At 41.3% G+C, this 25,300-nt stretch overlaps 1 protein-coding gene and 2 long non-coding RNA genes across 54 annotated transcripts in view; 2 read left to right on the forward strand and 1 right to left on the reverse strand.

The window, feature by feature from the left end:
* Positions 1-15,466: 15,466 nt before the first annotated feature.
* LOC147653029 (uncharacterized) overlaps positions 15,467-25,300 on the forward strand; it is a 69,026-nt gene continuing 59,192 nt past the window's right edge. Inside the window, exon 1 of the long non-coding RNA XR_015287019.1 lies at positions 15,467-15,807. This is a non-coding gene — a long non-coding RNA (uncharacterized LOC147653029). The remainder of the gene's footprint in view (positions 15,808-25,300) is intronic.
* Positions 16,032-20,649, forward strand: LOC147653030 (uncharacterized). 3 transcript variants are annotated; one of them, XR_015287015.1, is made up of 3 exons: positions 16,032-16,116; positions 20,198-20,241; positions 20,344-20,428. It is a non-coding gene; the product is annotated as an uncharacterized LOC147653030 (long non-coding RNA). The 3 variants fall into 3 exon arrangements; XR_015287016.1 differs by lacking the exon at positions 16,032-16,116 and adding an exon at positions 16,706-16,744; XR_015287017.1 differs by lacking the exon at positions 16,032-16,116 and adding an exon at positions 19,991-20,052 and having other exon boundaries at positions 20,344-20,649.
* Positions 21,394-25,300, reverse strand: part of TENM3 (teneurin transmembrane protein 3) — an 843,796-nt gene continuing 839,889 nt past the window's right edge. For all 50 annotated transcript variants that reach the window (XM_086889918.1, XM_086889906.1, XM_086889899.1 and 47 more), the window contains one exon: positions 21,394-24,557. In XM_086889918.1, coding sequence (XP_086746044.1) covers positions 23,802-24,557 — 756 coding nt within the window. In that variant the 3' untranslated portion in view covers positions 21,394-23,801. The remainder of the gene's footprint in view (positions 24,558-25,300) is intronic.

Here is a 25,300-nt window from a genome sequence, read left to right on the forward strand (position 1 = left end):
TATTAAGTAGTGTAGGAGTTAGCCAACAGAATACAATAGATGAGTTTGCAATAGGATTCGGTAGATAATAAAACAAGTGTGACTTTTGGACTATGTCATGGAGAAGAAAGAAGTTCACAGGACTGTACTGCAAGGTATCCTGCACACTGGCAGGTGCTGAGGTCCTGTCTAAGGTCATTTCTGTTTTAGGTAATACACAGAAGGCGTAAAGATAATTAGGAACCCAAGAATGAGGGGAGATCTCAAAATGGGTAACCCTTTTAAATGATGCCTGAATGGCACTAAGGTGCTCTTAAATATTAAAGTTATAGTGTGGGACTACTTGGCTCAGAAGCCTGTAACAAGGGACTGCTATGGGACTAAGGACTAAGTATGATAAAATAAAAAGAGGTGGAAAATTAAATATTTGGAAGAATTTTATTCTGAGAGTGTCACTGCAAACCTGTAAGAGCAACACAGCTTTGGGGACCAAACCATTGTTGCACAAAAACCTCTAGCTTGATTTGTATTCCAAACCAACAGATAGTTGAAGGTTTGAGGGTTTTTTTTAATTTTTTTATTCCTTTTCTTGCTGCTGTTGAGTGGAGTGTTGTACATAACTATATGCTAGTATATATCAGACATGGGCTGATGAAACAGAAAACGTTGGCATGAGTGTTTGCTTAGGAGAGATTTTTTTCACACCATATTGACTTCTCCCTGCTATGGAACATGCTACCACGGTCCCCACTGCAATCCACATCTTCAAGCATCTGCAATTTGTTGCAATAAGACTTCCAGCATGAAATTTCCCCCCTGCTGTTTGGTTCCAGTGCAGAGCAGTTGTACATTTAAAACACTTAGGTTAAATGCTTTATAAACTAGATTACCAGGATAACTGCTGATGTTTCCACCTGCAAGAATTTTCCCTGGAGAAGAGTTTGACAGTGTGGTGCTCTCATGGTAGGAAGGGACAGCATCATGATATTGGATGCCAAATGTCACTTGTGTGATAAAGGTCAGAAATATTGGGTATTTAATAAAACAGCTGAATTGCCCCAATTGCTTTGATAATATAGTGATTGCTGAGCCTGCCAAGTAAATAATTAATTTTGAGTATGTATTTAGCTCTTGTAGCTGGCAGCCACTTTTCTAACTGGTTGGCACTATTAGGCTAAGGCAGAAGCCTTTAAACAGAGATTAACGAGCAGGTTAACTTTTAGCATGTAAATAATCTTCATTCCTTGAAAGGTTGTGTGTGTATTTAAGGAGCAAACTACCATAGCATGCTGTTCTAGACTTTTCTCACTACACTTTCGCATACCAAAATCACCAGGACCTCTCTGTGTTTGTAGCTGTAGCAAATCTTCCCCATCATTTTTATGAGCTGGTATGATGGCTTTCTATTGCTTCCAGAGAAAAGTCATACTCAGTTGTTGGGAAATACTCAGCATACCCCAACAAGGACATTTTTCTTCTCTTAGAGGTAGAAGTGAAAATTGACATTCAGGTGTTTTGTGGGTTCATCCTCTACAGCTTCAGCTGTGAAGAGAGAAGGTGCAGCATGGCCGACAGAAGCAAGGAAGGACATATATGCATGTGCTGTGTTTGGGGTTTAGTCCCTTACCTGTAAATTGAAATAGACCAATTCCACTCACTTGTGTTAAGAGCTGTTTTGGCCAGTCTTACCCTCCTTTTAATTTTCAGTGTCTTACAAACTGGTATTTATGTGTAAAGAATCCCTGACATCATTTTTACATATGGCACTGATTAAAAAAGACCCAAAAGTAAAACAACCTCTGTTTCCCAAACTCTGGGAACTGATGTTCTCTTTTCTTTACTCCACCCCTCACATGCTTGCAGATTAACACTGCTAAATCAAAGGGAAAGAAACCAAGGACTCAGTATTATCCACCTTGCCTTTGACTCTCTTCACACTCTGTCACAACCTTTACGTAATTTAAGATATCTAAGAGGTATTCATGGATATGCTGTCTGGTTCTCTGAATCCTACGGAGCCTTTTAAAAAATGTATGAATTTGTAATATAAAACAGGTAGTTGTGTGAGTCAGCTAAAGCCATGCTTACTTTATAATGGATAAGTGGCAGCGAATGCAGTATAGCTTGCAATATCCAAGGGGGATATGTACCCACCTGTGATTAACCTTCCTTGGCCATTAAATGTCACAGTTGGTGCATACACGTGGAGCAGAAAGAATACATATTTGTCAGTAAAAAGGTGACTGAATGAAAGAAATCACAAAATGACATTTTTCAGTAGTTTTGTCATAACTGGAGCATGGAGGAAAATTGCTTTCTGTAAATCTTGGCCCAACAGAACAAAACACATTTCTTTCCAGTTGGGAAGCCATACTCATAGACATAATGAAAGCATTGTGAGCTCTGACTTTTGCAAACTCTGATAGAAACCAATCTGCAATCTTGACAGATATGATCTTTTGCAGGATGCACTGTTCATTTACAGCAGCTAGAGACCTCAATTAATTTATGAATGAGGACAGCAGGCTGTGAACTCCCCAGCTCAGTCTAGGTGGAGATGTCCCTGTCTGAATTTATGTTCTGGTAATTTAAAAAGATTTATACAAAGGTTTTCTTTCATTTTGAGAGTAGATTAAAATTCTAATGGAAACCATTTGTATGCATTTGTTGAATTGAATAATATTTATTGCTGTATGAAAAGAGGAGTAAAATAAAAAAGAAATGCTGAAAAACCTTGCTATCAATAAAGTTAGTGAGGCAGGAATAAATAAGTACAGAACGAGAAAAAGCCCAAAGCAGAAAGTAATACTTAGTAGGGCCTGTAAAAACCCCAGTGTTTTATAAAAACATAATGAAAGCAATTTGCACCTGTTTCTGAACAAATAGATAATAGGATGCTACCCTACCCAGTGTGCATGGTCTCAGTTCTTTAATTCATCTAGGCGTGTATCGTGTGTATCGTCTAGATACAGTGTGAAGGAAGTACAGCTTCATCATAGACATACTGATTGCAGCTCTTAAATGCCCTGTCACTCTGGTAGGGTTGGGAGTTTTTGAGAAGGATGTGATGGTCACACAACTTATTCATTTATTCCAGGAAAAATGTTTTTTGAAAGCTCTTAAATAACTTCACAGCAGAAATCAAATTGCAGGAGAAGACATTATTAAGACTTACGTTTCTGAAGCTCATTAAGTCATAGCCTTTGTTCCAATATGACCATACTGGCTGGGATAAAGTTTGGGATTTTTTTTTGAAGGAATGGTTTACAAGCACTACACAGGGGTCTGTGCCAGCACAACATGACTGCATACAGGAGGAGGAATAAACTAGAAGTATGCTTGATCAAGAATAACTAATTTTACTTGGCGTTTGTTTTCTTTCAGCTGTGATCAGTAGAGTCAACCTATGGGAGTTTTGCATGAAAAAGAGCATATAAATATCTGAGCTGTTTCTGAAAAGACTTCTTGGTGAAAGAAATCGTTAGCTGAATCATTTCATTAGCTGAAATGGTAGGGAGATTGCAGGTTCTCCTAAAGCTAGTGACAGTGCACACAGATGCAAAAGTATTCTCCCTGAATGACTCCGAGCTGGGGTCCTGTTTCTACATCTGAATGCAGAGGTCCTGGCAAACTTCTGGCATTGCATGATAACAGCAGTGTAGATAAGCTAAAGTAAATTTTGGCAAGGACTACAATAAGCTCAGCTAACATGCTCTACAGCCATGTGCACCAGAATAAAGGAGGGGGTGTCAGAAGGGAAAGTAGTGCTGAGGAAGGGTCCAGTCCTTGGTGGGATGGGCTGTGTCAGCAAGAACATGCTGATAAACCAGTAATATTCGGAAACATAAATTCTGTATGCTCTCAAGTTAGTTTATATAATGCATATATTATTCTGAAATACTCAAACATATCTGGGAAAAACAATATCAACGAATAAAATATTTTTTGCCATTCCTCGTGCCAAATCCATGAATTTAATTCCATCGGTCTCAAGATAAAGTGACTTTTGATGATAAATATCTGGATATAAATGAGGAACTAATGCAGGATGTTATAGACATCCTAAAATGATGAGGGTTAGTTGTGAAAGTATCAATGTATTTTAAAGGCTGGCCAAATTAAACTTAGAACCAATTTATGACATCTTTATTCACATTAAATAGTATTTTGTTTTATCTGTAATTCCATTGATGATTTGTTAATTTCTAGTAAGAATTTCATCCATGAAAAACAGAGTTCAAAGAGCATAAAAGAATAGGAATCTTATTAAAATCAATAATATTTTCATTAATTTCTAAAATACATCAGCCAAAAAGATTAGGTGCTATCCTTTAAAGTGTATCCATATTTTGATAAACTTTAAAAGAAGGTAAAAATTTGGTTCATTTTTCCAAACATTTGAGCATGTAGGCCAGGTTTTTCAGAAGAGAAAAGTGGCTCAGCCAAGCTATTCTACAGCATTTCTTTTCCGGCCTATCCGGTGGCAAAAGCATGCATGAATTATTATCCCTTTATTGTATGACCACCAGAAATGTAAACCTTTTCCTCCTACCTTTTATCTTAACTTATGGTTCATTGAACTATCCAGGGTGTGTGGGGTTTGTTGTTTTTTTTTTTTTTTTGCATGGGGGGATGGTAAATTAATACACTGCATTTTCTTTCCACGCACATTCTTCACTGCCTTTAGGGATTTCATTTGACAAAGGCTAATGGAAATGCAAATTTTGTACCTGTCATAGAGTACTTTTTATTCTACTGTTTGTCATAGCAACACATTCCTCAAAAGCATGGCTATTTTGACTTCCCATAAGCCAGGGAAATGGAGTCTGCACCTACCAGGACTCTGCTTGTCCTAGCAGACAGTAAAGAACATTTTTATGTAAATTTGAATGACAAATATTAGCCTCTTCAGTTCTCTGCTATAAATAAAAACCTATATAGATTCAAAGTCTTATTAATCTTTGATTTACTGTAGCCAGTCACCAGTTTAGTAGTTTTCTTATACTTTCATAGACAGCAACTTTCATATACTAGTGATACATTAGTGATTCTGGTTTTGATAATACTCCATCTAATCTAACCTTATCTTTTGAGGGTTGGTTGTAGAAAACTACATGCAGAACAGTGGAGAGATCCTTGGGCTACATGATTTAGCAGATAAGAAAACGCCCTTTGTCTTTGCTGTTTCACTCTAAATAGATCAGACAGCCTTTCCAAGTTTTAGTAATATAATTATGCAACATAGTTTTAAGAGTACAAATAGAGAAATAAGTCTCTGTGTTGTCACATTAGTATAAGAACTGAAAAAAAAAGCTTTCTATCCTCAGCAAGAGAAAGCGTTTTCATTCACTTTTTGAGAATTTGCACTTTTATTAGTATCTAAATCTCAGTGGCCACAAAGGGTTGTGTTTAAGGTGAACAGTAAATGAAATCCTCATGCTTTTCAAGCAGTCTGTCAAATTCTCAGTGACTTGGGAGATCCAGGAATTCGTGTGCCATATGTTAGTCCAGATGAACAATACCAACAGTATATTTTTACATAGCTAACATTCATGTTTGACAGCCTTCCCTAGTGTACTTTCTAGCCTAAGCAATATGTTCTCTAACTCTTCTCCCCCTGAAACTAATTCCTTTGAGTAATTACACTTCTTTTTTCAGTCCTGACCTCTATTTTCTCTTTTAATTTTGTCTGGTTCTTTTCTTTCCTGGAGGGCTCTACTTATTCCTGTGAAATTGTAGTATTTTGTCACCTCCACTGTCCTTGAGTCTTTCTTCTCTTCCTGATCCACTCATCCTTCACTAGTGCCCTTTACAAAACATCTCTCGCCATTTGTGCTTTGTGACAAAGAGGAAGGAAGACCCTTTCCATTTCTGCCCAGTTTGACCCTTGGATGTAAGCAGAACTGTATAAACTCATTGCTAGAACTAATGCCTCACCCCAGTAACTTCTGCAGTTCACGCTCTTGTGTTAAACAAGGTCCTGTAGCATCATTTAAAAAATGAAATAATTCAAAACTGAAACAGGCAGGTACTTCTTGTAGGCATTGTCTAGGTTCTAATTCCAAACTGTATTTCAGTGATTGAAGAATAAAGGAGCTAAATGCCTGACAGGTATGGATGGATCCTCTTGCTTGCACAGGTGTTGTGATGCAACAGACAGCAAAAGAAAACTAAAGTTCTCACATGATAATGATCTTCACACACAGATTTTCCCCTCTGCACAGACTGGAGAACAGCAGCAGCAGCCAGGGCTGCTCACTGTGAGGGCAGAGTGGTTCCAAGATGCTACTTTCTGTGGAGACCATTCCACTGAAATGGATGATGCTCTCCAAGGCTGGAGTTGCAACAAAGTATTTACTTAGCTGTAGAGATCATAATGTTCCATAGTTTATTTGAATTATTAAAATGAAATACTGCACAAAAATCATTATTTCAGAGCTTCAAAACACTTACTGACAATGTAGTCTTGGCAAAGTAAGTATGAGTCTTTCTAATGTATAGTTGTTGCAACAGAGAAAAAGGAAACCTGTGTTTTGTACTAAGCTGTGCTTTGCAGCAAGATAGAAGGCATCGACTCTAATATTGATTCCATGCAGATTTTTGTTGCTTTATGTTTTAAAAATACCCTCCTCCCCCTCCTCTCTCAGCAGATCAGATGTCACTTCACTTTCCTTTTCTTGAAATAACACTGGAAGCAGATTGTTGACAGCTTTGGGCTTCTGCACAGTCAGCATTACAAGAGAACAGTATAGACAGGAACAGAAGTCAAATGGCCTCCCAGGAACTCCAGCCCATTAAAACAATTGCTAAAGGCACAAGAGTACAATAAACATCTGTAGTTTGTCTCCCCCAGCACACCACATGCCTTTCAGTTTGCCTCTGCATGGAAAAAGGCTTGAGTGGTCTGATTGGAGCCAGATGTGAACTTGCAGAGTTCAAGGCTTTCCAGGGCCTAGATTTTGGTTCCAGGCTGAGGCTAGGAGTCCTTGTGAAGTTAGGTTCCAGATCGATGCCTCCTCAGACTTGACAGCCTTTAACAGTACTTTCTATTATTGGCGCTCTTCTGCTCTTTGCAAGCATTCTGATCTACTTGACAAACCTCATTTGAACTAAGTAACTTCACTGCAATGAAGAAAGTAAGCACCTTCCTAAGGTTCCCAGGGCAGGCTACCTACCTTGAGTCAGTCACTGGTTTTAGCTCATTTGGTTTAAAAATATGCACCTTGCCACATAATCATCAAGTTGCTGCTACAGAACATAGGAAGAGGAAAAGAATGCTACCACCAAGGATTTCTTATAACAGAATATATAAGGCAAAGATATCAAGGAGAATCAAGCACTGTCCTGGAGATGTTGCAAGAGAGCATGGATGGAAGCTGGATGACTGTCCTGGATGAACAGTGTCACACACTGGTGAGTTAAATAGGGAAGATCAGTGTCTGCCTGTTCTGAAGTTGCACACTCAGTGCTGCAGCTCTGCCATGCAGAAACAGTGTATCTTTCTCACTAGATGGTATTTCTCATAGAGATGATATTTGCAGGCACTGGAAATGATATTTACAGGTAGTGGAAATGCAGAACCAGGCAGAGTATGTGTGGAGGCAGCAAAGCAAATTAATGTAATCTTTCACTCTGCAAAGTTTTTGGTATAGGAATTGTTCAATCATACGGCTGATTCCCAAAAAACTGTCATGCAAAGAAGACTAGAAATAAAGAAAGAGAGTTTAGGGCTTCTATAAGATGCCCAGTGCAGAAATGAGATGAGTCAGGTTCCTAACTTTGCAATGAGGGGTGAGGGGGTCTTGTCAGCACTGCTGGGACAAGTTTAAGGGGATGTAAGCAGGGAGGGTAATCACAGCACTCTGGCAGGTGGGAAGGCATTGCAATAGAAAGGATGATCTGCACAGAGTGAGTTACTGCCAGATGGCTCCCAGCTGGGGGACTTAAGGAGACTGTGATCTGGTTTAATCAAATACCTGGCACCTTCCCCCTCTGCAGTGTCCAGAAAGACAGTCCTTGCTGCCAGTGGCAGAAAGAATCAGGACTGATGAGACTGCCTTTTACAAACATAGTCTGGGCAGTGCATGTAATTCTTTTTGTTGGCTTCCTCTCAGTGGCATTACCTTGAATATGAGGAAATTAAGGAGAAAAATTGCTATGAGCTTTGTAGGCCCTTTATCGCTTTAATCTCCTCTCCTCTCTGCCTTCTATTTTCCTGTCTCTTGTCATCCATCTTTGCAGAGACAGTGACCAAGTTAAGCTAAACAGCCTTTTAGATTTGTTTGCAATTGATTTCATTTCTGCTTTCAGAAACTGTTTGAAATTTTCTAAGTGTGTTATTTTCACTAGGACTGAATTTTCAATGCAAATTCTGAAAATGTTAGAACAAGAATTCAACACATCTACTGGACTTATACCTACTATACATCTACTGGAAAAATATCTGTCATGTCTGTGGGATGAAAAACTAGATTACATGATTTCTGTGATTCCCTTTATCAGGACACAAAGGAAAGGCAAGAAAGACTGCATTCTGGAGCACTTGCCCTTATAGAAACTTGAAATGGTGGTTGTTAAGCTTTGGTGTTGCAAGAGGCTCTAAAGTAACTGGCTGAGCCTTCTGGATAGTTAGTGCAGAGCCTGCAAGGGCTGTTTGTGTTAAGTTGTATTGATTGTCTTGTGTATAATTTAATAATGTTGAAGTCTGCTTTCTTTCCTTGCAGCTATAGACTGCATCTGTCCTTGTTGGAGTGTTCCCATGGCAATCGTGGGTTGGAATTGTATTAGTTTGATTTATTCAATAAATAAGTAGAAAAATAAAACAAGATAATTACCCAACAATGAATAGCTACCATATGAACACAGTGAAAACTACACCAAAGGCCACTGGCAACAGGCAACATTTCTAGTTTAAATGCAGTGCAGAGATTCCCAAGATAATTTTTTTGGCCTTCATTGGCCCTGTCTCTATTAGGTGTCAGGCTCTGTAGCTTACCCAAGTTTCACTGTGTACTAAATGTCTCTCCTGGCTTCTCATGTCCATTACATTGTTATTCTTGCCTAGGCAGTGGCAGCAGCTTTTATGTGCTCTTACAACTTAGTCTGTAGAGTAGACACATTTGCAGGGAAGAAAGCTCCCTCTTTCCTCCCCAGAGAAGTGGTACAAAATTCTGTGCTAATAAAACAAACATCTGTGCTTCAGCTGAGATTTGCTCTCCTAACAGTCCATTACATGGACATGCAGGCAGGCTGCTAACAGGCCCCCAAATCACTCAGGAAGTCAGCACTGCTGTGGGATGTGGGGATCTGGCTGGACTCTTGATTACCTTGGGGCAGATAGAGACATGAAACAAGGTAACCTTTGCACAGGGTATTGCACTGAAGTTTCTGCTGTGGAAGAACAAGGTAGGCAGGTTACTTAAGAGACCAGGAAGGCTTTGGTGGCAGCTCATAAGGAAATCACATCTGTTACTTAAAATACAGAAACATAGGTCACTTCTTTTACAATGTGGTTTGAGTCAACTTTCAAATCTCTGCTCAGAAATGTGAGGAGCCTGGTCTCCTGCTACAGTGGCACAGCCTTTGATGCAGCACCAAATGGGGAGGGGTGTAAATGCAGCAGTACATTCAACACTGACAATAAAATTTGACTTGGGCTTCCCCAAGTACTTGCTCTAAATTCTGGAAGCTGCTGACATCTGACCACTGCCAAGCACTCTAACCACACTGGAACACTAAAGGATCTTCACCATGACTCCTTGTACGTTTGGGACAGGGGTGTAGAGCAGGAATGGTTGTTTCTAAACAGTCAGTCCAGGGCTGCCTGCAGACTCCAAGGTGTGTTTCAGTCAAGAACAACTTAAAGTACTAAACTGCATAAAAAACGACAGGACAAGAAAAATATTTTTTCTGAATATTCAGTGTGCTGCTGATCAAAATGTGTTTTACAAGATCCACCCAGTGGTGTTCATTCATCATGTTAAGCTAGGCTTTTAATCAGAAGTAGATACTATCATCCCTTTGAAGATCTCTTTGTTCAGAGGAACCTCATGTAAGTGCAAAACTTCCTAAGAGCACCTGCTGACTGGCTGAAGACATGTCCCACTATGAAAGCTTCACAACTGCTGTTTGGAAACTGGCTTGAATGCGCATTGAAAGGCAGCTGTAATATAAGCTAATGTTTGAGGCTCTTGCAGGGAATTGTGGATCCTGCTTCAAACCTCATTCCATGAGAGTTACATCAGCATTCAAGTCTCCCACTGCTGTTGGTGGAAATGTTTTTGGAATTAGTGAAAAATATCAGAGCCTTTGTGGAGATGCTGTCTTTATGAGATGATTCCCATGACTACAGCATCTTCCCATAATTAGGCCTGTATAAACTGGAAGACCTGAGATGGGTTTCTTGACTCTGCTCTTGGCCTGCTATACCTGTAACTCTTACCATCTCTCTGTAAAAGAGAGATAAAGCTTAGCTCCTTTTGTACAATGTTATGAGCACTTCAACGGCACAATGCTTCAAAAGAACTAAGTTTTATTAGGAGCCTCTTCTGTTCTCACCTCCTCCTTGCCCCTGTGGTATGAAGTACTACAAGAGCTGTGGCCTTGGAAGGTGCCTAGGCAGTCTCAGGAGCCTCTCACTGCTGTTTCTGGGGCCAGCTTGACTTGCGAAGCAATGGTCTGGTAATTGTATAATTTCGCCCCAGCAAACTTTCCACCTAGGCTTAGGGTAATACCCCAGACAGATACTGCTGCAGAGTTATTACAGTCTGAAACAGAAGTTTGAGAGGGGGAAGAGTGAACAGTTTCACCTTGGTTTTCCCCAGAAGAGTAGCAAGAGAGTATGTCCTAAAATAAATGGCAAGAAAGCTCTTAGATGGTGCTTCTTAGCCCGAGGAAGTAATAAGTGCTCTTTCTGGGCATGCAGATTATCAAGATACCATTAACAAGATTTATTTGCTGCTCCTGTGAGCATGTGTAGGTCTTCTCAGGCATTTGCAAAGCACTTAAGGGAAAAGCTTGGTGGTCTGGTGATTGGAAAAAAAGGACCTTGTTATTTCCATGGAGGCTTGAGGTCGCTTGGAAATGGCAAACAGAAGCTTGTAACTTTGGTTACAGCTGGAGTTACAGAGATCAGTGATGCCTGGTCTTCAACCTGTGCCTATTCTTTTAACTTCTGGAGACATATTAGAGAGAGCAGACAGTGGCTGGGGGGCAGATGGATAAGAGATCCTGTACAGTACATGACTGCTTACAAGGTCAGGGCCTCCACCCTTATCTGCTCCAACCCATGTGACATTGCCTCCTCTGTTCTACACTCAGGTACAGAGGATTTCCTACTGCTCCTTTACTTGCCACTGGTGTTCTGTTTAATCAGTGACATTTCCTTTAGTTAATACTTCCTTTTATTTTTATTTTTCACTTTGTTTTTCCTCTCCTATTTAGGCTTTGTGTGTCACCAGCCTAGGACATCCTTTGCTTTTCCACCTGACCTGTGGCTTGGTACATACACCACAGCATGATCTTGAGTAATGATTTTAGCTTTATCCAGACAAGCCCTGAAGCAAATTCACAGAGCAAGGTCTTTTGAAGTCCCAAGTCTGCAATGTGGTGTGGAGAAACTGTTCCCCCGAGGGCCAGTGTCGAATCTCTCTAGTCAGGGAGCCAAGCTAAGTGGCTTTTCCCCTTATGTGCAAGAGGCTTCTGGTCTGGAAGACAGTGCAAAGCCAAGGTTATACTGCTCAAGCCATTCCCTCTACAGCCTCAGCCTCTCCTACTGCCTAAAAATATCCACGACACTAACAGTTTCATGGTGGGGGCATTGAGTTGGGATATATCTGACCATTAACCACTGTACTGTTCATGTTAACTAATAAATAATGGAAGGTTTGGACTGTAATATGCAGTTGTCTTTGTTTTTTGTTTTTTTTTTAACTCCTAACCTTGCAACTCTATCCATGAATTTCAGAGGATAGCTTGTCATATCCTAATTGGTCTTACAAATTTTGTACAGTACAAATGTTTTGGCAATGGAACTGTTTTGATCAAAGGTTGTATAAATCCCATTAGTCACAGCAGCTGAACCTGTATGAACCCTTTGATGGGGCTTGTACCACCTGAGTTCCAACAACACGATTACAGCTTGTACCTCCTGTGTACAGATACGCTTTTATTTGAGCTCCTCTGGCTGCATGTTCTGGTGGGGTAAGGCATGATGTGATCTGATGCAAATGTGTGGGCTGCAAGATCCGGGCTCAGCAGCCTTTCTTCACTATGGGTTGCCAGCTCCACATCTCCCTTTCTTTGTCACCTAACATCATATCTATAGCATTTTGGCTCAATGTTTCTTGCCTGCTCTGACTGAGAAATGAAAAAGGGCTCTGGAAAAAATAGTGGTGCTTCTTTACTGAATTGCAGTGATTTATGTATGTGCCAACAGGAATGAGGAAATGCAAACTCTTCCTGCTTCCAGATTTGCACACTAGCCACTTTGAGGGCACTGTTTTATTTCTTGGATTGTTGAACTCATTTGGCCTTGTACCTTGCAGCACCACATGAGGTATATCTTAATAGCCCTGAAAGGTATGGCATGCTGTGACTTGATTTTATTTACCTTTATGTACATATCACCACCATGTTTACTTTAAAATGACTGAACTTCTGCAGTTGCAGCTCCAGGGTGGTAAACAAGTTTGCTGAAAGGACAGTTAGGTTCCTATCATCTAAATCTGGAAGACCATATTTAAAATCATGGCCACTGTTCACCATTCCTTACCTTGCTGAGCTCATTCAGTGAAACTGTACTGGTCTTTTATCTGGTCTGTACTGGCTTCCTGCTTTCTTTGTCCTTTTTTTTTTCATTTTTTTACTAGCTTAGTGACTCTATTTGGATTTCCAGTGACAGAAGTGATAGCTATCATCTATTAATAATAAGAAAAAATGTAATTATGACAAAATACTTAACTTTGAAGTATATTTACTTTCATTTAACTGAAACTCCTCAAGCTCATGGCTGACTGTCCCAGTTCCCTGTGTCTCTCACATCAGCACTCCATCTGAAAAGGACACCTTGACTAGCCAGAAAAGGGACTTCTAAGGCACTACAGGTGTAATGAGATAAGTCAGCTTCTGGCTTATTGTGTAGTACTGGTCAGGCATTTTCTGTCAAAATGTTTTTATTTTCTCTAGTCAGAAGTCACTGATTTGACAACTGTTAGTGGAAATGTACCTATCAGTTTTGGCAGGCGAGTCTTCTCACGCAGGAGAATGAATCTCTGGAGCAGGGCAGACGCCTGTCTGCAGAGCATCCCGCTTCCCCTAGTGCAGCTGGCAACCCTCCCTGGCTCCTTGGAGATTGCAGTGCTCTGACAGCATGGTGACTTAAAACCTGGAGACTTAAACTTCTATCTCTAATGCTCAGATGGGGAGAACTCCAGAATGCTACTCCTAGTATGAGGTATGGCTAACTCAAACCTGAGTTAGTTCTATTTTGTGTTGAACTGAATAATTAGATATTTATTGGGCCACAGAGAGAGCAGGTGACTGAAACTGTTACCGAACATATACTTAAACTGGTTCTGGTCAGTGAGATCCTGCTTACGTCTCTTCTTCACACCAAACCTGACTGCACATTCCTACCTCTTCTTGGGCCTAGAGTCATGCTTGAAGGCATACCAGAGAGAAGAGACCCATGGAGAATGAATCTCCAGGAAGCAGGGCTTTTGGGTCCTCAGACTCCTAACAGGTTGAGATGCATTTAAGAGCTGGCACAAGTGATGGAAGACTTTGGCTGGGAAGAAGTGTGTGAAAGGGATATGACTATCCTTTCAGACAGGAGAGGGCAATTACAGTAGCTTAGCTAAAACCTCTCTAGAGCCTTACCTGGGAGTTATACCAATGTTTTCATTCAGTCTCAGGGGAGTGCATAGATACACCACTGTTGCCAGTAACCACGTGGTTAGCGTGTGAGCTGGAAACATGTAACACTCAGGCTCCGATTCCTGGTTGCAAACCTACATCTACTAGCAGCAAGCCCGAATCAAGAAACAAAGGGCTACTTCTGTATGGCTTGAATTCATAGAGATTACATTTTATCCAGGTGTGGAATCAAGAGGTCCATTTTCAATGTGCTTAGTGCTTTGCTCCCTTGTGCTCTGCAGTCCTCTTTCTCTCCCTTACTGCTGGACAATTGCTCTGTCAAACTAAGCTAAAAAAATCTTGTAAGACCAGGAGACTTGCAGACATGACGAATGGCTTTGCAGACATATTTCCCCAAAGATTTCAGTCCCAGGAGCAGGCATGCAGCTCGACCTTGCCTGGAGACAGTAGAGCGCATTGAGAAGGACTGTGCCTAACACCTTATTTGCAGAATGTCCTATCCCCCACCTGCAGCATGTGCTGCCCCTCATCAGCTGCAAATCACTAGGCACATCTGGTATGAGCTGTGGTCTGTACCTCCCAGATCACGATGAATTCACTAGGATTACTTGTATGTATAAGACTGGCAGATGCTACCATTATAAATATTTTCTTTTTTTAGTTAGGTGAGGTTTTTAGCAAGTGTAGTCTACATATTAATCTGATAGCCTCTCTGCTTCCAGGTACAGGGTGCAAGTGTCTACTGAGTTGCTGCAGAAGGTAGCAGGTATTTTGAGTTCCTTGCTAATTATTGCTTCAGTAAACAACAGCTGTTCAAATGCAGCTCAGCTTCTTGCTTTGAAAAGATTACAGTGCCCAAACTGTAGTCTGGTATTATTGAAAAAAAGAAAAAAAAAAAAAGTTATAATCATTTCACTCCCCTACTGCTACAGATTTTATGGGCCTTGTAGTGTGCTGTTATGTCAGGCATATTAATTGCTAGTGAGTCGATGTTAAGCAAATGAAACAGCTTTGTGCAGCGTTTGGACACTTGGATATAGACAGTTTAACAGCAGTCTTCTGGAGAGACTATGCATTAGTCTTAGATTATTTTTCAGCACTGGAGGAATGGCTCTTTCAAAGTAACTATAAAATGAACCATTGCTGCCATGCAATAGCAGTAATAAGCTGTTAAGGTACATTGCAAAGCATGAGGTCAGAGGCAGTATGTTCTTCCAGCCACCCAAGAAGTGTAATAGCAGCTAATTAGTGTAGTTCCTTCAGAGGCTACTGCTATTGCAATGAGAGGAAAGAAAGGCAGAAAAGTGCAAGGGGGACCCCACTGTTACTATCTGCCCTTTAGATGAAGGAGTTGTTGGTATTAACTTAGCAGAGGGTGAAGGCCTGACCCAGCACAGCACTGAGTGTCAGCGATGTGCTGTTGGCAGTGAAAAGAAAAATAGCCCTGTTCTCTACTCCATGCAGTTCCTGCCCTTCTGCTTCCTTCCTGAGGAGCAGGATTTATAGGGGCATCCGTCTTGATTTATTGAGGAGCAAAAATTACAAATTAACTTTCCAGGCATGCGCACACACATGCGTTGCTGCACAATTGCAGCCTGATCCCTTCCCCTCTGTCCCCCTGGCCGGGTGGCTCTTGCCCGGCAGCCACTGGCCAGGCTGCCAGCCCAGCATCGGTGCGAAGCTGTGGCAGTGTCCATGGCCACTGCCGGCCACCAGTGACCGTGGGCCGAGAAACAGGCTGGGCTTTGTTTGAAGCAATTGTTCCCTACACTGGGACATTTCACTGGCTGCAGATGAAAGCCATCTGAAAACACCTTTTGTACAGTTAAAACCAAAGAAACCCCCCCACCCCCAATGTATTTTACCAAATGCATATATAGTGCAGTCAAGCTGGCACCCTTTGATTGCCTTGGAGAAGGAACAAGGTGGTCCGAGCCTACTACTCGTCACAGGGTGAGCTGCGAGGGGAGGGCTCTGCTTTGGGGCGGCAGGTCGGGACTCGCCATCGCGGTGTGAGAAGGAGCAGGACCAAGCGCCTGCCAGCACCACGAGCAGCACCCGCTTGTGGTGCCGCCCTTGTGGAGCCGCTGCCACCGCCCAGAGCCCGCGGTGGATACTACACTCAGGGACAGGGGCCACTCGGTGGCACTGGCCCGACTGCCAGGCTGCCTGCCCCGCTCGGGTCTGACGGGCTCCGTGCTGCGGCTTGGCACGAGGAGCTGCTAGGGGACACGTATCCTAAGGCAGTATGTATGTACTCAGGTGTGTACGTACGTATGTATATATCAATTTATTTATTCATTTGTATTGCTGGAAATCCACCACAAGGAGCCGCACCCTCGGCGCGCCGCGGGCCCCACCGAGCCGATAAAATGGCGGCCAAGACCCCCCCCCTCCTCCGCAAGGGCCCCGCGCCGGCCTCTGCCGCCCCTCCCCTGCCCGCCAGGGGGCGCGCGAGCCACGGCCGGCCGGCGGTGCCGTGTCCCGGTGGAAGGGACGGCCGGGGCCCAGGGAGCCAGGCGTGTCCCGGTGAAAGGGACGGCCGGGGCCCAGGGAGCGAGGGGAGCTGCCCCGGCCGCCTAGCCCGGCCGCTGCCGCTCTGGGGGCCGAGGGGCGGTGCGCTGCTGGCGAAGGGGTGAAGTGGTTGCGGGAGCGGGTGTCGGTCCCGGGCGGACACAGTGCCGGGCTCGCTGGCGGCTGGGAGCGCACGTCAGTCCCTTCCCTTCGGTGTGGGCTGCGCTGGGAGGCGGGCCAGGAGCGGGGGGAACAGTTCTCTGTTGCCGGTGAGGCAGGACGGCAGCCCGGCTGTAGCTCCCGGTTCTGCACCGGGAAGGGACCAGGCGCTTCCCAGTGCACACCTGGGAGGGGAACGTCGGTCATTGAGGGCGAGGTGCGCTCAGGGCTGGTGCGGACAAGGTTTTACGATTTTAGAATTTTTGTTCGATTGATTTTTTTATTTAACCTAAACATTTGCCTCTGGATGCCTTGAAAACATAAACGTGGGCATATTGGTTCTGGCTATGTTAATAGAGAGTGAGGAGGTTTGTTTTAGTTAGTTTTAATAATCAGCTGCTATAAAAGGTAATAGAACAACATGTCTCTGCTGAGGAAACCGAGGGATGTTTTTAAATGCCTCAGCCTTGTACTTGATGTTTAAAGAACTGAAACTTTTAGGGAAATGTTTGTTGGCTTCGGTCTGTATCGACTTAATTTGGATATTTCAGGGTTGTTAAAGGGGAGGTGATAAGAAGACAAGCCTAAACCCTTTGGACTGGCATTTACCAGTTCTAAAGGTTTTTCTTTGATGTCTCCTGTGCAGCTAAATGAACGGTGCCATAATCTAGTTTAAACTCACATCACCTGCATCCATTACATGTGCTTCTAATAGCTCTTATTTTGCCAAAAGCTTTTGGAGACTACTCCTGTAGTCAGTTACCAGAATTGTATTCCCACCCACCTTCTCTTCCTTCCTTCCCTGTTTGGAAACACTTTGCTACAACGTGTTTTTTTTTTATTGTGAGGGAATTTAGACACTATTGTCATGGCACCCTTTTGTGCCTTTCATTTTTTTTTTTTTTTGTTTATTTTTTTATTTTTCCAAAACTCAGATTTACATGTGATGTCTCCTTGTGCTCTCTCCAAGGTTTTAATGGTGAATGCATCAGGATTGTATGCAAGAGTGGTATTGCTGGCACCATATGCAGAGATAACATTGCCTTCATATTTCCCTTGTTTAACAAGGCCAGTAATCTCATTAAGCTTCTCCACCCCTAAAAGCTCTTCATTGCCACCACTATTGTACTGGAATCTCACAATGACTTATTTATCCATTATGCACTCCTCATTCTTTCCAGTCAGTGCTTTCTTGAAGGCAGCTGTGTACCTTTCATAGCAAGATTTGCATTTCTTATTCTGAGATATTTTACTTTTGGAGTTGCCTGTATTAAAATGCATTTTGTTTGAATGGGCTCACTTCAGCGAGTGATCCATATTGTTCTGTATGACTGCTCTGTCCTAGCCATTATTTGCCACTCCATTAATTTTTGTCATCTGCAGATATTGGCGTGACTGATTTTTTTTTTTTTTTTTTTTTAAATATGTGCTTCCCCATCATTGTGTAAGTTGGTGACTAATACCTGGTTCTGGTATTATGATCTTGTACACCCACACCTTCCCCAGCTCATTTTTCAATATTGGTTCTTATCTGCAAACAACGGATGAACTTTTTCATGCATTTTTCATACTTTTTTTACAGCATTTCTAACATGCCTGTAGTTACACTCAGATTTACATTACTAACTGATCCTTCTACTATCTTTCTTTATGCTGTTTTGGTTTTATTTATTATTGCTGTAACTTTAATTAGTTTGTTAGGTAGCTATTCCTGTAATTTTAGTTTTAAAATGAATCCTGGGCTTGAAATTTGGAAATATTTTATTGCATTGGGATAACAATTTTCCCTGGTGCCTCTGTAATGCATGGCACTCACCCTGCTGTCTCAGACAGCTTAAGTGTGATTGAGTAACTAGAGCCAGTTGAAACATGTTGTTGCCTTCCAGCCTTGTTCTTAGTTTCTGAATTTCCTCCTTTTCCTCCTGAATCCCAAAAGGCTTTATTAAGACAGCTTTGTGGAAGCCATTAACTCTAAGCTGCATAATTATGTTACTATAGCATTGACTTATTTAATAGTAGGGAAAAAATTGTATGCACATCTAGAAATTTATATTCCTCAGTGTTGGAATTTTAACTTAGTAAATTAAAAGGTTTACTCAATTTACCTACAAAGTAATAGTAATTAACAGCAAGAGAGTCTACCTGCAATAAAGCAGGTTTTGTGAAAACATGTCACTTTAATGAGCTGCCATCATATTACACTTACTCTTCACCTTTTAAATTGCATACAAGGCTCTCACATACTTAAAAAAGGGGTGGTGTTACAGTTTAGCTTGCTTTCTTTAGAAATGGGGACCTGTATTTAGCATATTAGTGATGCATTTTATGTCATGCTTGCACTGCTTAGAATTGCATAAATTTGGGATTTGTGGTGTTAGGAATCAGGCCAAGGATTTTTTAAAAAAGACATGCATGCAAAGAATATTGCAGTTGATAATCCTCACACTGCTATTCGTGGGGTACTGCATGACTTCATTCTCACTGTTGCATTTCAGACCACCTAAGGGCAGCTTGTCTCTCTTTTGCTCTTCCTACCATGTTGTCTCCAGCATATCTGTTATTAAAGCAGGGCAGATTGTGCCAGAGCACAAATAGCATGTTCTTGTCCTTCACAGTGCCACCTGCAATTGCCAGTATTATATCTTTTGATTGGGAGAAGGCATGACAAACAAACCTTTCTACCACCTCCTCACCCTGAAAGGCCAAAGACACGTTTGGTGGTCCATAACAAATACTCAGGTTTCCGGGATGGGTGAACAGAAAAGCTGCATTTTTCAGCTTTTCATGGTACACTTAATTAAGACCTGGCATCCTTGTTTATGTTACTTCTGCTGAAAAATGGGCTCAGAGGGATGCACAGGGATTTACCTATTATTAGTATTTTGACTTTTTGAATAGGTCTAGCCTAAGTACTCACCCAGTTAAATTTGCCTTATGTGGTCTGTCTGCCACAAAGCTAAAAACTTCAGAGGTAAAAAATTAAGTCTTAAGCTTTTGAGCATGACAGCTATAGACCACATGTTCCTTTTTTTCTCAGGAGGAAGAACTGGAATGCACTCATCAATTAACTGTTTCACATTTTGTTTTTTATCACTTTTTGTTTGGCTTTTTTTGTTTTGTATCACTGAGCTTCAGCAACTTGTGTGTGTAAAGATCAATTTAGTTGTATAAAGCTTGTATATTTAGTCCTTAGGACTGATTGGCTGTAGATGAGAAGCTGATTAGTTTGGTGGGTTTGGATGTGGCTTTGCAGTTAGGGATATGTTATCACTGTGTCTGTGCTGTTCAGTTTATGCTGTGGGATGATGCTCTGTGCTTTGGCTTATTTTTAACCCTGGCAGCTTCTAATAAGTGTCAAATAAGCAGATTCTAATAAGCTGCTTAGAAGCTGTTTCTAATAAGTGCCTCTGCTTTGCCATCCCCAAAGAATTATGCATGAGTCTCTTCCTCTTTTTTTTAAAAGATTCTCAAGCTGGCCACATGTATAGCCATAGCTTGCCCTCCTGGACATAGCAGTATACCAAGGTATCAACATTTTCAGAAGCTTTTTCCTTCTTTTTTGTCTGAAAACAGAATTCAAACATTTTGTCATCTGATTCTCTGCAAACACAGCTTATTCTCTCATAGACAATTTAAACTGTTATTTTATGCAGTGTTTTTTCTTTTACAGCTTTTCAGCCATCACTCTGGAAATGCCTCAGAAGAGTGGCAGTGGTAACTGGCATTTTTTTCCCCCCCTTGTCAAATGCAAATCTCTCACCTCCCAAGTGTGCACATACAAAGATCTCTTACTGCCTTTTTTTTTTTTTTTAATAGCAAAATTAGGCCATAGTTAGCTAAGCAGTGACCTGATTAGTGCTGGATCAACATGTTACCAACTCAAGGTTGTCACTACAACGTGAGTGTGGTGAAGTCTGCCTGTTCCAACTAAAATGAAAGCAGTCTCTTGACGAAGAGCAGTGCTGAAGTCAGCAGTTTCTGCAAAGGGGCCCTAAATGCAGGTTGAAGGATCTCTTCTGTGTATATATGTAACTACCAGTGCCAATCTCTAATTCTTTATAATCACATACTTTTTGTCATGTTTTCTCTCTTATCCTCCTGAGTAAAAATAGTTCTAAGTGATTTTTTTGTTCTTTGGCTTTCCTTATCTATGAAAGATTTGGCTTTGTGATGTCTATTTAATGTTTTCTGTAAAGAAGACCCCCTGAGAGATCCCATGGAGTAATTCAGTTTGCTGAGTTAGCAGATGAAGCCATTGGATAGAGTCAAAAAAAGATACTGCCAACTGTGAAGCAAATGAATCAATACCAGTGCAAGGGGATCACTTTGCTTCTTCAATATGAGAAAAGCGACAGCACAGATGCAATATCTGACATACAGATTAAAAAAACCCAAATATAAACACACACACACACACACGTTGGGTTGGCTTTTATTGGAAAGCCTAGATGCAATCTATAGTTATCAATTTGTGGAAAATTCAGGACACATATAAAGTTAAGAAGGCAAATTAAAAGAACAATACAAATCAGACGAAATATACATCTTAAAATATCAGGATAGCATTTTGACTGGCATTGTCTAAAATACTTAGAATCTCCTTTCTTTTTTTCTTATTTTTGTAATATGCTTCTTTAATTATGCATATTTTTTCTTTAAAAAGATCTTTTGTTTTTATATTCCCCAAGGTCACTATTTCCTGCAGGAGCATGTCCAGATCACAAGTCTATTTTAGCAAGAAATAGGCTCATTATACCTACTAACAAGGCCACTAATTGGCTTGATTTGACTGTATCTAAAATGATCACCAACAGATACTATAATTTGTTGTTTATTGGTGCCAGAACAAAGGAGAAGGGACTGGTATGCGCCAAGTAGAAGATATATTTCAATGTTGACATGTTATACAAGCTTTTCATATTCAAACAGAACAGAAACATTGGACATAATTTAGAATATGAGCCTATTTCAACAGAGAGCACTTACAGCATGCTAAATACAGTGCTGTGGAAGAGCCACCCAACAGAACTGCAAACACCTAGCATTTTACATCTTTTAAAAAGAATATGTAGATCAATGACACGCCTCTGGGGTCTGACATACCATCCTCTCTAAATTTAGGGCCCTCAAGCTTCAAGGGTAAAAGTACTAACAACTAATCTGTGCTTTAATTCTAATAGATGATTAGCATTCATTATATGTGTAATTAGTTCTGTATGCTCTACCAAATACACACATACAGTAATAGCACTGATACTGTAGATTCGGTAGCGACTTGGCTGGGAGAAATTCGAATCTGTTTATCAAACAATCCTAATGTGCAATTTAGAGTATGTAATACCATAGACTCTCAGAATACAAAGCAGTTAGAAAACTATTTTTATTACATCCACTTGAACCATTCATAGTTAAGACACGTTCACTTACTATGTTCTGTCATTATAATACATGGATAGAAATACTGTGTATAATTCAATGAACATCAAAACCCCCAATTTTGTCTCATCTTAAAAATATTTATTTTTGTGGCTGAATTTAGTGCTCATGAGACTAAAGCTCTAAGAATGGTTTCAGCCAAGATGTAGAACAGATGCCATAGATGCCACCACAGGCTTCCTATAAGGAACCAGCTGCACACTTCAGGTCTTCCTGCAGCAAATATACTGGGCCTTGGAGCAGAGCATGCCAAATCTATGCAGTGGTGTGGAGATGCAGACTAGGCACTAGAACTGGACCTTCCTCTCCATCCCCAGGTTGTGTTCACAGTAATAAGATTTGATCTGCCAGCTGAAGGCCAGGAGATGAACCTACTGAACAGCCTGCCTGCCTAAAGAGCAATTCTGTAGCATCAGGTCAGAGGTACGCTGCTTCTATCTGGAGTTATTAACACCTAAAAGAGCTGTATTATACAGAAGACAAAGTTGACATAACTGGATGAAACTACATCATTTCTTCTTCTTCTTCTACATACAATTTGCCAAGCACCTGAGACACTATTCCTTCATTGTGAAACAAAGCTTCTAAAAAACCAACAGAAACCCCACCTGGTATGAATAAATGTCCATTTATTACATTAGGGCTGGAAAAAGACAAGGAAACCCCAACCTATTAAAGTCTTCCATCATACTAAATGAGACTTATTTGGTTACTGTGCCTTCTAACAATGACTGATGCAGTGGCACTGGCTTGGGTGACAGGAGAAGGAGGGGAGGGAGCTGTGGTCTGATTCAGCCAGCCACTTTGTGGAGTGTCCCATCCTATCAGCAGAGTGATAGATGCACAGCTTTAAACCTAATACAAAAATATTAACACTTTTGGACATTAGTCATCACTGTTATATCTCTACAATATAATCCTTTATACTGTACAGCTATAACATAAAAGGTGCAATTCCTTTTTCTTTAAAAAAAATCACACACAGCACATGTTTTTATCATTTTATTTTTAAGTATAAACTTTTTTAAACACTTTACATAAATTAACTCCTCTGAGACTAATATTTGATGTACAGTAAATTGTAATTCATATAAAAATCCATAAACAACTTGTCTCACATAATTTACAAAAAAATCAGGGTTTCCTTTGCTTATATGCAACAAGGATTCTACTTGCCATTTCCCCCCCAAGGCAAACCATGTTAGCATTGTAAAATCCATTATTAAATTCCCATGGTAGCATAAGTCACTTGTGCCAATGTCCTTTTAGAAAGCAGCACAGTTTAATGCAGTTGGGTTGTCTATAAACAGTAATTTTTGCCCCATGTTTTAAAATTAACAGATATATACCACATCCTATGCAGTGAGAAAGAGAGAGAAAAAGAGAGAGAGAAAGAGAGAGACTACTTCTCGTAAGCAAAGGTCAACAATTCAGTACTATTTGGAAACACTGTATGGGTCTGTATCTTAATTAAATACAGTGCCTCAAAGAAACAGCCTGTTGCAAAATCTGTAGGCCTTTTTATTTTCTTTTTTCTTCTTTTTTTTTTTTTTTTAATACTTTTCAGTCCAACTTGAGTGCAGCGATATGCATATGTAAACATATTCTTTAAAGCAGATCACCTTTAAGGTCATTGAGAAAAAAAAAAGTTTTGTCATTAGCAGTATCATTCTTCTGGAAGGCGCTCTTTTTGTTGCAGAGTCTGGATTGTGCTACAGAAAAAATCTGAGCGAAGATGTAAGCTTAGGCTCAAGTAGTAATGCAGCAAAACAGTTTGGTCTCCTTTTTAGAAGACACTGATACACAGTCTCTTTGGCAGCCTGAGCTAAGCCAGTGTGTTACCTCTTTCCTATCTCACTTTGTCTGAGGAACTGTATATTGTTAGCGCTGTCTGCTAATTCTGGATATTGCTCCACAGAGAGTACATAGTACCCATCGTATCCTTGTACCTTTCCAGCACTTAGCAACTGCCTCTTTTCTCCTTCTGTCCACAACCTGGCGCCTTCCTCTCCATCTCTTACTCTCTGTTGTTCTCTGGCCCAGGCACTGGAAAGAGCTCTTTGCCTGGCTTGCTCCAGTATCCGGGCCTTTTCCTCATCAAGTGTCATGCCATAGCGGACGTGAAGCGCTAGAGCACCATATTGCATTTCAACATCAGCAAACCTACGAGTCCTGCCGTTCACCACAGTGGTGGACTGGGAAACAGTGACATTGATGCCATTCTCCAGGGCCTTACGCCCACTTGTCAGCCTCAGTGTCCCAAGGTCACTCTCAGGGGAGGTGGTCTTGATAAAATAGTGCGTGTCCTTTCCCTCCACAGTGAAATGCAAGTTTTCTAGGTAGTAAGCGTTGTTCAAAACAGCTGCCACTTTTATGCAGTCCTCATTAGCAATGTTGAGCACGTTTGTTTGCACTTTGCCTTGATTGACAGCGAGCATCACCCCTTTGCCAATCAGAGACTTCACAGTGGCAAACCACAGCCACGACTTTTCTCCACTGGATTTCCGTCTGCTGACCTGCACTTCTGCCATCTTTCCCAGGGAAAGGAAAGCCTTTGCTTGTCTCGCCACTTGTTGTTGCACTCCAGAAATTGGCTGTAAACAAGAACAGACAGAAGTTTTACCAGCCATCTGTAGCCCCCTAAATGCCAAACAGCCAGGATTTCTTGGTGTGCTGCCCGTGGACAACAACAGGATATGCCACAACTGACAGTGCCAGGGAGTTAATTAGATCTGCATACTGCTTGTTCCGCTGAGTTACAAGATTATTTTGCTAATGTTCAGTGCTTTTACTCTTTGTCTCCCTGAGAACCTGCACAAAAATCAGCTTTAACTTCAGAGCCTACTTACTGGGCTGCATAGGATAGACTTGCAATGCCAGTACATAACCACAAGAATCACAGGATGGTCTGGGTTGGAAGGAGACCTTGAAAATCACCTAGTTCAAACTCCCTGCTGTGGGACACCTTCAGCTAGACCAGGTTGCTTAAAGCTCCATCCAACCTGGCCTTGAACACCTTCAGTGATGGGACATCCACAACTTCCCTGGGCAGCTTGTTTCAGGGCCTCACCACCCTCACAGTAAAGAATTTTGTCAGAATACGTAATCTAAACTTAATCTCTTTCAATTTGAACGCATTCCCCCTAGTTCTGTCACCACCTGCTCTTGTGAATAGTCTAAATAAACCCCATCTTTCCTATAAGTTCTTTCAGGTACTGGAAGGCTGCAATTAAGTTATCTAAAGCCTTCTCTTTTCCAGGCTGAACAATCCCAATTCCTTTCCTCATAGGAAGGAGAGGTGTTCCATCCCTCTGATCAACTGGGTGGCCCTGCTCTG

This window comes from Cyanistes caeruleus, chromosome 5 (genome assembly GCF_971803275.1).
Source record: "Cyanistes caeruleus chromosome 5, bCyaCae1.hap1.1, whole genome shotgun sequence".
Taxonomy (NCBI): domain Eukaryota; kingdom Metazoa; phylum Chordata; class Aves; order Passeriformes; family Paridae; genus Cyanistes; species Cyanistes caeruleus.